This window comes from Oncorhynchus kisutch, linkage group LG24 (assembly GCF_002021735.2).
Source record: "Oncorhynchus kisutch isolate 150728-3 linkage group LG24, Okis_V2, whole genome shotgun sequence".
Classification (NCBI taxonomy): domain Eukaryota; kingdom Metazoa; phylum Chordata; class Actinopteri; order Salmoniformes; family Salmonidae; genus Oncorhynchus; species Oncorhynchus kisutch.
The window spans coordinates 43,250,402-43,263,734 of record NC_034197.2 but is presented as its reverse complement, the minus strand read 5'-3'; the positions used below and the strand labels follow the sequence as shown (position 1 = coordinate 43,263,734).

Here is a 13,333-nt window from a genome sequence, read left to right as displayed (position 1 = left end):
CCCTCTTAACAACACTATCAACAGGGCAGGTCCTACGGGCCCTAATTCCTACCTTCTTAACAACACTAGCAACAAGGCAGGTCCTACGGGCCCTAGTTCCTACCTTCTTAACAACACTAGCAACAAGGCAGGTCCTACGGGCCCTAGTTCCTACCTTCTTAACAACACTAGCAACAAGGCAGGTCCTACGGGCCCTAGTTCCTACCTTCTTAACAACACTAGCAACAAGGCAGGTCCTTACAGGCCTTGTTGCCCCCTGGACTGTTTGCAGTTATAGGTAACCAGATCGTGACTTACAACTAAGTTACTAAGTCTTTGACAACACTGTGTTGTTATGTTGGTGATTTTAAAACTCAGGCTTCCTACCCTTTAAAAATATGACTTCCCACTATTGGCTCACACATAAACAGTTCAGAACCATGGACAGCAGCACCCTGGTCAGGCAGTGGGGAAATTAATTATTAAACGGAAACAAATATCAGAAAGATACCAGCTTAGTAAAGGCAGAAAATAGTTTCCAAAAACAAATGTGTATCATCTGCCTCTCCTCCACGTCTAAGAACCATAAACAAAGACATGTATTTGATTCTTTGTATTTATCTACAAGTCTATGTATGATCCAGTCTGATGGTCGTGGCAACTCGTGTTGTGTGTCTTTTGCTTATCACATGCCATCTTGAGCAGTTCCCTTATCCTTCTCCTTCCTCCACCGAGGGCGGTCGGTTCTGACGACTCCCTCTCCCCGCTCCGCAATTCCTCATACCAACGAGCAAGGCAGCCAAGATGGACATTGTGAATCAGGTAGGGGCTCTGAACATCTAGAAAAATAACTGACATCTACTCTGTTTAAATTCCAACTGTTACACGTATGATGAATAGGCGGTGAGGGGCGTTCCTAGATCCTTATCTGGGATATTAGATTTGTCTGGTAAAACCGAGGAAAGCCCCGTTGTGATGCGCCGCGATTTGTTGAATGATATACCTGACATCTATGATTACTGAGGGGATGGATGGTTATGCATGTCTGTGTTAAATCAGGGGGAAAATGTATCTTGTGATTATGCCGGTTAAATTATTAGAAGACAACATATTTCCCCCTCAACAAAATATTTTATGACAAATACACCCATTCGTGGTCTATGAAAGATGGTGATATGAGCTGTTTGCCCATAATATAAATGTACGCACAAATGTGGACCATATAAATTATGGAACGAAATATGTTTGTTTATCCATGGTCCAAATATGTATTGGCTCATACGGGTGAAAAAAACAACATATTTTTCTGCAATCCTGGAATTACACGATCTTCTGATAAAGCGGGTCTGGTATAGGCTCTGTGCAGTTGTCATTTCTGAGATTGCGTTGTAAAATGTCAGCTCAATTTCATTCCCTATATTAATAGTGATCCATGGATAGCATCACCGGGGAAGACAAGACAGAAAATAAAAGCCCATTTTACAACCTATGTGTTGTGATAATTGCGTTGTTTGCTCTATAACCTGTTAGTTCATATGCCTTGATGTAACAGTACTCTTCTTGCGTTGTGTACAATCAGTCATCGACACGGAACTCCAACATGTAGCACCAGTCATATAGATTTATTCTGTTAGGAACGGCACAAAATTGCACGTCATGCAATGCACGTCTCACCATCCAACGCTGCACTCACGCACGCTGGTTTGGTGCTTGTTCACTGGTAAAACTCACCCTACTTATATCAGATATACATTAGAATTGCAATTAAACAAGTAACACAAAAGTTATCGTTTATCTGTGAAGAGCCTCAGCCAGAGAAATCATCCATTTCGATAATAAAACGTTATAGTGGCGCCCTCTTGTGGCGAAATGCGATATCGCCATAAACTGCACCAGCAACGTCTTATCTGATTCTTCAACAGCAACCACGGCGAAGTTCTGAAATGGAAATCCAGCGAAGGATGATCCGATCCAGAAGAACGGTCACGGCACCACTGTAACAGTATAACTTTAGACCGTCCCCTCGCCCATACCCAGGCGCGAACCAGGGACCCTCTGCACATATCAACAACAGTCACCCACGAAGCATCGTTACCCATCGCTCCACAAAAGCAAAGCAAAGGGGAACCACTACTTCAAGGTCTCAGAGCAAGTGACGTCACCGATTGAAACACTATTTAGCGCGCACCGCTAACTAAGCTAGCAGTTTCACATCCGTTACACTGACACCCTGATATATACTGTAGGCCTAAAGGCAGAGACAATAAGAAGACACAGTGGCAGGATAAATTCAACCACATCTTTGTGTCATCACAAAACCCTGAAGTCCTGAAAGCATATTGTATGTAAGAAACAGTTCCATGACCTACAGCCACTTAATGTTTATGACGTGTTCGGACTACTAAAATTAGATTAGAACGACAGAGAGTTACCACAAGTCAGAAACAGGAGCTGCCTCCACTATTTCATCACTATTTCAACTTTTAACATGTCAACATCATCAAATGACTTATGCTTATTCTAACGCAGGGACAACTAAAAGATAGCAAAAACTATTTAGCCCAATCAAGGTCAGCTAAATAGGACGTGACTGTCCATGGTTCTGATTTCTCTGTGTGTGTGTGTGTGTGTGTGTGTGTGTGTGTGTGTGTGTGTGTGTGTGTGTGTGTGTGTGTGTGTGTGTGTGAGTGTGTGTGTGTGTGTGTGTGTGTGTGTGTGTGAGTGTGTGTGTGTGTGTGTGTGTGTGTGTGTGTGTGTGAGTGTGTGTGTGTGTGAGTGTGTGTGTGTGTGCGTGTGTGTGTGTGTGTGCGTGCGTGCGTGCGTGCGTTTGTGTAAGTAGAAAAACATGTTGACCCACCCTACTTGTAGAGAAACACCAATGACATCCTCCTCTCTTTCATGTTGACGAAACAGTCTATGACTCTGTCATACAGTACAGGCTTTTATCTTTTGTTGTCCTAGGCTACCAGGCTAAAATGCTTGCTCGCTAGTTTTACTTCCTTTCAAGAGCAACGTTATCTAGATAACATTATCCTTCTACATCTAGCTACATGTTGAACTTCCATCCATCTCAGGCCAGGGGCACAACAATGTATGAATGAATGTTTAGATCAGAATCACAGTTAAAAGCATTGGACATTACTGAGAATTAAAGGGAAACTCCATCCAAAACTATATTTTGGTTATTAGTCCATTGATGTCATATAGTCCCACATTTGTTTTCCTTGTCGGCAGTCAAGTTTGCAAGATGTGTAACTTTAGTAATACAGAAATGATCCTGCTTGATGTATTCTCATCATATGAAGTGGTGTTTCCATACTAGATGATTTCTGTATTTTCAAAGTTACATATCTTGAAAGTTTCAGGGTGGAATATTCTTTTAAGTAAAACCACAAGTCCAAATTTTAGCTAGCTAGCTAGCCACCGGAGGACAACAGCACAATGAGATGCAACAATTCGAGTTGTTTCTGTCAATGACATATTGCTCTCAATGCGATGTGATAGGAGTGAAGCCAAATCCAAGCTGGCTTCCCTTGATACGTTTATTTGGTGCGCCAGAACCATTCACAGTTGAGCTTACTCAGTTTAGCTCAATGCTGATTGGCTATTATTTTTAATCAAGGGAGGCCAAAATGCTCTCTGACTTCTCTTGCACTCAATACTATGGGCAGCAACAATGTCATACTCTTTTTGACCAGACGGCATCAGATAGACGGCCTTCACACATATAGAGACAGAGGCGCTGTTTCGCTCACACAGATGCTTTCTCCGGGGAGATGCTGTACATTCTGCTTCTTGCGAATTGAAGGAAAATGATTAAACACAGAGAGACGAAAGATACAAGCAAACATGATTTGTGTGGGGGGCGGGGGGGACGGACAACAATGAATACACGGCACTGCCCTATACATGGCTCCTATACATGCCTCCTATACATGGCTCCTATACATGGCTCCTATACATGGCTCCTATACATGGCTCCTATACCTGGCTCCTATGCATGGCTCCTATACATGGCTCCTATACATGCCTCCTATACATGCCTCCTATACATGGCTCCTATACATGGCTCCTATACATGGCTCCTATACATGCCTCCTATACATGGCTCCTATACATGGCTCCTATACATGGCTCCTATACATGGCTCCTATACATGGCCTCTATACATGGCTCCTATACATGCCTCCTATACATGCCTCCTATACATGCCTCCTATACATGGCTCCTATACATGGCTCCTATACATGGCTCCTATGCATGGCCCCTATACATGACTCCTATACATGGCTCCTATACATGGCTCCTATACCTGGCTCCTATGCATGGCTCCTATACATGGCTCCTATACATGCATGGCTCCTATGCATGGCTCCTATGCATGGCTCCTATACATGGCTCCTATACATGGCTCCTATACATGCCTCCTATACATGGCTCCTATACATGGCTCCTATACATGGCTCCTATACATGGCTCCTATACATGGCCTCTATACATGGCTCCTATACATGCCTCCTATACATGCCTCCTATACATGCCTCCTATACATGGCTCCTATACATGGCTCCTATGCATGGCCCCTATACATGACTCCTATGCATGGCTCCTATACATGGCTCCTATGCATGGCTCCTATGCATGGCTCCTATACATGGCTCCCCATGCATGGCTCCTATGCATGGCTCCTATGCATGGCTCCAATACATGGCTCCTATACATGGCTCCTATACATGGCTCCTATACATGGCTCCTATACATGGCTCCTATGCATGGCTCCTATACATGGCTCCTATGCATGGCTCCTATACATGGCTCCTATGCATGGCTCCTATACATGGCTCCTATACATGGCTCCTATGCATGGCTCCTATGCATGGCTCCTATACATGGCTCCTATACATAGCTCCTATGCATGGCTCCTATACATGGCTCCTATACATGGCTCCTATACATGCCTCCTATACATGGCTCCTATACATGGCTCCTATAAATGGCTCCTATACATGGCTCCTATACATGCCTCCTATACATGGCCTCTATACATGGCTCCTATACATGCCTCCTATACATGCCTCCTATACATGCCTCCTATACATGGCTCCTATACATGCCTCCTATACATGGCTCCTATGCATGGCTCCTATACATGGCTCCTATACATGGCTCCTATGCATGGCTCCTATACATGGCTCCTATGCATGGCTCCTATGCATGGCTCCTATACATGGCTCCTATACATGGCTCCTATGCATGGCTCCTATACATGGCTCCTATACATGGCTCCTATACATGCCTCCTATACATGGCTCCTATACATGGCTCCTATACATGGCTCCTATACATGGCTCCTATACATGCCTCCTATACATGGCCTCTATACATGGCTCCTATACATGCCTCCTATACATGCCTCCTATACATGCCTCCTATACATGGCTCCTATACATGGCTCCTATACATGCCTCCTATACATGGCTCCTATGCATGGCTCCTATACATGGCTCCTATACATGGCTCCTATACATGGCTCCTATACATGGCTCCTATACCTGGCTCCTATACATGGCTCCTATACATGGCTCCTATGCATGGCTCCTATACATGGCTCCTATACATGGCTCCTATACATGGCTCCTATGCATGGCTCCTATGCATGGCTCCTATGCATGGCTCCTATACATGGCTCCTATGCATGGCTCCTATAAATGGCTCCTATACATGGCTCCTATACATGGCTCCTATACATGGCTCCTATACATGGCTTCTATACATGGCTCCTATGCATGGCTCCTATGCATGGCTCCCATACATGGCTCCTATGCATGGCTACTATACATGGCTCCTATACATGGCTCCTATACATGGCTCCTATACATGCCTCCTATACATGGCTCCTATACATGGCTCCTATGCATGGCTCCTATACATGGCTCCTATACATGACTCCTATACATGGCTCCTATACATGACTCCTATACATGGCTCCTATACATGGCTCCTATATATGGCTCCTATGCATGGCTCCTATACATGGCTCCTATATATGGCTCATATGCATGGCTCCTATACATGGCTCCTATATATGGCTCCTATGCATGGCTCCTATACATGGCCAATAGGGAAATATAATCACACCCCAAGCCGACCCCAACAGACACTAAATGAAACAGTACATGGCAGACCATCCAGAACTGACTCTGCCAGATGCAGCAGTCTTGTAATTGCGAACACGGGGCGCTGCCTAGTGACTCCCCCCTGTCTCATCACCCTGTGTGATATACGAGCAGCAGTGCCTAGTGACCCTCCCCTGTCCCATCACCATGTGTGTTATACTAGCAGCAGTACCTAGTGACCCTCCCCTGTCCCATCACCCTGTGTGTTATACTAGCAGCAGTACCTAGTGACTCTCCCCTGTCTCATCACCCTGTGTGTTATACTAGTAGCAGTACCTAGTGACAGGGGAGAGTCACTAGGTACTGCTGCTAGTATAACACACAGGGTGATGAGACAGGGGAGGGTCACTAGGTACTGCTGCAAATAAAAGTGAAAAGGGAAACAACTCAGAGGAGAGGGACCCGCAGGACTTCCGGGGCGAGGGACGCATTTGGACGCAAGCTCAACTTCGAGTCCCATGTGGTTTAGAGACCCGGTCTGAGACGACATATACCTTTCTAGAAACAGCACAACCAGGGTCCCCGGTGAGCTCCCTACAATTCCCAAATGACACGCAGGGACACCTTCCAGGGATAGTTTAACATGAGGAATGTCCTCCCCTGCTTCACAAGCTCCTGTAAGGATGTCCCTCACAGAGAACTGAAAAGGAACGAGTCCTTTATCTTGGCACCAGAGCGCTTGCCACTTATCCCCAAACAGCCCAGTCACGGAGGGAGAACTTCCAGGCTGAATTCTAGCAAAAACATTCAGAGGTAAATCTCTAGCTATCTGATTGGCCCTCCCAGGGGCCAGGCCCATAGGAAACAAATCTCCGTCATCGCTTGCATAAACCTGCCTGTGCACCTGGGCCAACAGGGCCCTTCTAGCCACTCACCTGGACACATCTCGCAGCCTACGCTGGTAGCTTCAGGTGTCCCTGTCAAGGCTACTGGCCATGGCCCAGTGGAGGGACCCGCTGCTATTGTCAGGGGGCTGCCATGGGCTTAGTTGTATTAGAAAGGAAAATTGATTCGGGGGGTATGGACACTGGTGCAGAGCGCACTGCATTTCAATTACACGAATCTCCTAACGGTATATCTGGCGCTCGGGAGTTTCCCCCTGCTTTTCTCGAGCCAGCTTGTGCTGGTCAGAACCGACGTTATGGCTCTTGCGTGGCGGTAGGTGGATACCTTCTTGCCGTCATCAAGGCCAGAATAACCTTTTGAAGAAAATAAGTGTTTCCATTAGTATTGAACAGGAACATGAAGGCTATCAAATCTGTCAAATACTGTAACAACTGTGTAGTTTATGCTTTGGAAGTAGGACCCCATTATTTTGTTGGGATCCCAGATCAAAAGGACCCCATTATTTTGTTGGGATCCCAGATCAATAGGACCCCATTATTTTGTTGGGATCCCAGATCAATAGGACCCCATTATTTTGTTGGGATCCCAGATCAATAGGACCCCATTATTTTGTTGGGATCCCAGATCAATAGGACCCCATTATTTTGTTGGGATCCCAGATCAATAGGACCCCATTATTTTGTTGGGATCCCAGATCAATAGGACCCCATTATTTTGTTGGGATCCCAGATCAATAGGACCCCATTATTTTGTTGGGATCCCAGATCAATAGGACCCCATTATTTTGTTGGGATCCCAGATCAATAGGACCCCATTATTTTGTTGGGATCCCAGATCAATAGGACCCCATTATTTTGTTGGGATCCCAGATCAATAGGACCCCATTATTTTGTTGGGATCCCAGATACATTTTAAGTGAGGCATACCATTACAACGTCTATATTGGTATCATTTTCACATCATATGGATATAAAAAGATGCTAGCTACATGTCAGGCTAATCTGGTGTTATATGCCTGTTGACAAATGCTAGCTACATGTCAGGCTAGTCTGGTGTTATATGCCTGTTGACAAATGCTAGCTACATGTCAGGCTAGTCTGGTGTTATATGCCTGTTGACAAATGCTAGCTACATGTCAGGCTAGTCTGGTGTTATATGCCTGTTGACAAATGCTAGCTACATGTCAGGCTAATCTGGTGTTATATGCCTGTTGACAAATGCTAGCTACATGTCAGGCTAGTCTGGTGTTATATGCTTGTTGACAAATGCTAGCTACATGTCAGGCTAGTCTGGTGTTATATGCCTGTTGACAAATGCTAGCTACATGTCAGGCTAGTCTGGTGTTATATGCCTGTTGACAAATGCTAGCTACATGTCAGGCTAGTCTGGTGTTATATGCCTGTTGACAAATGCTAGCTACATGTCAGGCTAGTCTGGTGTTATATGCCTGTTGACAAATGCTAGCTACATGTCAGGCTAATCTGGTGTTATATGCCTGTTGACAAATGCTAGCTACATGTCAGGCTAGTCTGGTGTTATATGCCTGTTGACAAATGCTAGCTACATGTCAGGCCAGTCTGGTGTTATATGCCTGTTGACAAATGCTAGCTACATGTCAGGCTAGTCTGGTGTTATATGCCTGTTGACAAATGTCGCAAAGCATATAACACCAGACTGGCCTGACATGTAGCTAGCATTTGTCAACAGGCATATAACACCAGATTAGCCTGACATGTAGCTAGCATTTGTCAACAGGCATATAACACCAGACTAGCCTGACATGTAGCTAGCATTTGTCAACAAGCATATAACACCAGATTAGCCTGACATGTAGCTAGCATTTGTAAACAGGCATATAACACCAGATTAGCCTGACATGTAGCTAGCATTTGTAAACAGGCATATAACACCAGATTAGCCTGACATGTAGCTAGCATTTGTCAACAGGCATATAACACCGGATCCGGAAGTTCAAACGTCATCGCTAGCTAGTCAAAAAGAGTGCCTCGGCCCCTCTTGCTTGGTAAGCTACTCTGGCTCCCCCAAGTTCAAATCCCCGAGCTGACAAGGTACAAAATCTGTCGTTCTGCCCTTGAACAGGCAGTTAACCCACTGTTCCTAGGCCGTCATTGAAAATAAGAATTTGTTCTTAACTGACTTGCCTGGTAAAATAAAGGTAAAAAAATATATATATATATACTACACAAGGCTCCTCTTGTTTGGTAAGCTACTCTGGCTCCCCCTAGTGGATATACACTACACAAGGCCCCTCTTGTTTGGTAAGCTACTCTGGCTCCCCCTAGTGGATATACACTACACAAGGCCCCTCTTGTTTGGTAAGCTACTCTGGCTCCCCCTAGTGGATATACAAAACACAAGGCCCCTCTTGCTTTGTAAGCTACTCTCCCCCTAGTGGATATACACTATACAAGGCCCCTCTTGCTTTGTAAGCTACTCTCCCCCTAGTGGAAAAGGTATGCATTAGAACGCAATATGGCCTCCATCTCCACTCTGACCCTCTGACACTCTGACCGGTTGCTAATATGTTGTAATGATAATAGCCATTTCATTAGTACCATGTCTTTACTGTGGATGATGATATGAGTGATTATATCATCTCAGGAAAATAATTAATATGATGGTAAATAAATCATCACAGGAAAACAATGATTACCTGTGTGTGAAAGCGGTGTGCTTTATGTAGGATATACCATATAATCAGTCTGTAGAAACACCAGAGTCATTCAGCCTAGAAAGATATACTGTATATACATACAGAGCGTTCGGAAAGTATTCAGGCCCCTTGACTTTTTCCACATCTTTTTACGTTACAGCCTTATTCTAAAATGGATTAAATAAAACATGTTCCTCATCAATCTACCCACAATACCCCATAATGACATCACAATACCCCATAATGACATCACAATACCCCATAATGACATCACAATACCCCATAATGACATCACAATACCCCATAATGACATCACAATACCCCATAATGACAAAGAGAAACTTTAAAACAAAAAAGTCGTATTTACTGTTGATAGGATGATGGGTCTGTTGATAGGATGATGGGTCTGTTGATAGGATGATGGGTCTGTTGATAGGATGATGGGTCTGTTGATAGGATGATGGGTCTGTTGATAGGATGATGGGTCTGTTGATAGGATGATGGGTCTGTTGATAGGATGATGGGTCTGTTGATAGGATGATGGGTCTGTTGATAGGATGATGGGTCTGTTGATAGGATGATGGGTCTGTTGATAGGATGATGGGTCTGTTGATAGGATGATGGGTCTGTTGATAGGATGATGGGTCTGTTGATAGGATGATGGGTCTGTTGATATGAGGATGGGTCTGTTGATAGGATGATGGGTCTGTTGATAGGATGATGGGTCTGTTGATAGGATGATGGGTCTGTTGATAGGATGATGGGTCTGTTGATAGGATGATGGGTCTGTTGATAGGATGATGGGTCTGTTGATATGATGATGATGGGTCTGTTGATATGATGATGGGTCTGTTGATATGAGGATGGGTCTGTTGATAGGATGATGGGTCTGTTGATAGGATGATGGGTCTGTTGATATGAGGATGGGTCTGTTGATATGATGATGGGTCTGTTGATAGGATGATGGGTCTGTTGATAGGATGATGGGTCTGTTGATAGGATGATGGGTCTGTTGATAGGATGATGATGGGTCTGTTGATATGATGATGGGTCTGTTGATATGAGGATGGGTCTGTTGATATGATGATGGGTCTGTTGATAGGATGATGGGTCTGTTGATATGAGGATGGGTCTGTTGATATGAGGATGATGGGTCTGTTGATAGGATGATGGGTCTGTTGATATTTTTTTTATTTATTTTTATTTTACCTTTATTTAACCAGGTAGGCAAGTTGAGAACAAGTTCTCATTTACAATTGCGACCTGGCCAAGATAAAGCAAAGCAGTTCGACAGATAAAACGACACAGAGTTACACATGGAGTAAAAACAAACATACAGTCAATAATGCAGTATAAACAAGTCTATATACAATGTGAGCAAATGAGGTGAGAAGGGAGGTAAAGGCAAAAAAAGGCCATGATGGCAAAGTAAATACAATATAGCAAGTAAAATACTGGAATGGTAGTTTTGCAATGGAAGAATGTGCAAAGTAGAAATAAAAAAATAATGGGGTGCAAAGGAGCAAAATAAATAAATAAATAAAAATTAAATACAGTTGGGAAAGAGGTAGTTGTTTGGGCTAAATTTTAGGTGGGCTATGTACAGGTGCAGTAATCTGTGAGCTGCTCTGACAGTTGGTGCTTAAAGCTAGTGAGGGAGATAAGTGTTTCCAGTTTCAGAGATTTTTGTAGTTCGTTCCAGTCATTGGCAGCAGAGAACTGGAAGGAGAGGCGGCCAAAGAAAGAATTGGTCTTGGGGGTGACTAGAGAGATATACCTGCTGGAGCGTGTGCTACAGGTGGGAGATGCTATGGTGACCAGCGAGCTGAGATAAGGGGGGACTTTACCTAGCAGGGTCATGTAGATGACATGGAGCCAGTGGGTTTGGCGACGAGTATGAAGCGAGGGCCAGCCAACGAGAGCGTACAGGTCGCAATGGTGGGTAGTATATGGGGCTTTGGTGATAAAACGGATTGCACTGTGATAGACTGCATCCAATTTGTTGAGTAGGGTATTGGAGGCTATTTTGTAAATGACATCGCCAAAGTCGAGGATTGGTAGGATGGTCAGTTTTACAAGGGTATGTTTGGCAGCATGAGTGAAGGATGCTTTGTTGCGAAATAGGAAGCCAATTCTAGATTTAACTTTGGATTGGAGATGTTTGATATGGGTCTGGAAGGAGAGTTTACAGTCTAACCAGACACCTAAGTATTTGTAGTTGTCCACGTATTCTAAGTCAGAGCCGTCCAGAGTAGTGATGTTGGACAGGCGGGTAGGTGCAGGTAGCGATCGGTTGAAGAGCATGCATTTAGTTTTACTTGTATTTAAGAGCAATTGGAGGCCACGGAAGGAGAGTTGTATGGCATTGAAGCTTGCCTGGAGGGTTGTTAACACAGTGTCCAAAGAAGGGCCGGAAGTATACAGAATGGTGTCGTCTGCGTAGAGGTGGATCAGGGACTCACCAGCAGCAAGAGCGACCTCATTGATGTATACAGAGAAGAGAGTCGGTCCAAGAATTGAACCCTGTGGCACCCCCATAGAGACTGCCAGAGGTCCGGACAGCAGACCCTCCGACTTGACACACTGAACTCTATCAGAGAAGTAGTTGGTGAACCAGGCGAGGCAATCATTTGAGAAACCAAGGCTGTCGAGTCTGCCGATGAGGATATGGTGATTGACAGAGTCGAAAGCCTTGGCCAGATCAATGAATACGGCTGCACAGTAATGTTTCTTATCGATGGCGGTTAAGATATCGTTTAGGACCTTGAGCGTGGCTGAGGTGCACCCATGACCAGCTCTGAAACCAGATTGCATAGCAGAGAAGGTATGGTGAGATTCGAAATGGTCGGTAATCTGTTTGTTGACTTGGCTTTCGAAGACCTTAGAAAGGCACGGTAGGATAGATATAGGTCTGTAGCAGTTTGGGTCAAGAGTGTCCCCCCCTTTGAAGAGGGGGATGACCGCAGCTGCTTTCCAATCTTTGGGAATCTCAGACGACACGAAAGAGAGGTTGAACAGGCTAGTAATAGGGGTGGCAACAATTTCAGCAGATAATTTTAGAAAGAAAGGGTCCAGATTGTCTAGCCCGGCTGATTTGTAGGGGTCCAGATTTTGCAGCTCTTTCAGAACATCAGCTGAATGGATTTGGGAGAAGGAGAAATGGGGAAGGCTTGGGCGAGTTGCTGTTGGGGGTGCAGTGCTGTTGTCCGGGGTAGGAGTAGCCAGGTGGAAAGCATGGCCAGCCGTAGAAAAATGCTTATTGAAATTCTCAATTATGGTGGATTTATCAGTGGTGACAGTGTTTCCTATCTTCAGTGCAGTGGGCAGCTGGGAGGAGGTGTTCTTATTCTCCATGGACTTTACAGTGTCCCAGAACTTTTTTGAGTTAGTGTTGCAGGAAGCAAATTTCTGCTTGAAAAAGCTAGCCTTGGCTTTTCTAACTGCCTGTGTATAATGATTTCTAGCTTCCCTGAACAGCTGCATATCACGGGGGCTGTTCGATGCTAATGCAGAACGCCATAGGATGTTTTTGTGTTGGTTAAGGGCAGTCAGGTCTGGGGAGAACCAAGGGCTATATCTGTTCCTGGTTCTAAATTTCTTGAATGGGGCATGTTTATTTAAGATGGTTAGGAAGGCATTTTTAAAAAATATCCAGGCA

At 44.6% G+C, this 13,333-nt stretch overlaps 1 protein-coding gene across 1 annotated transcript in view; it reads left to right on the top strand.

The window, feature by feature from the left end:
• Positions 1-691: 691 nt before the first annotated feature.
• Positions 692-13,333, top strand: part of LOC109869100 (synaptophysin-like) — a 47,432-nt gene continuing 34,790 nt past the window's right edge. Inside the window, exon 1 of the mRNA XM_031804323.1 lies at positions 692-801. Within this exon, the coding sequence (XP_031660183.1) occupies positions 784-801 (18 nt within the window). The 5' untranslated portion in view covers positions 692-783. The remainder of the gene's footprint in view (positions 802-13,333) is intronic.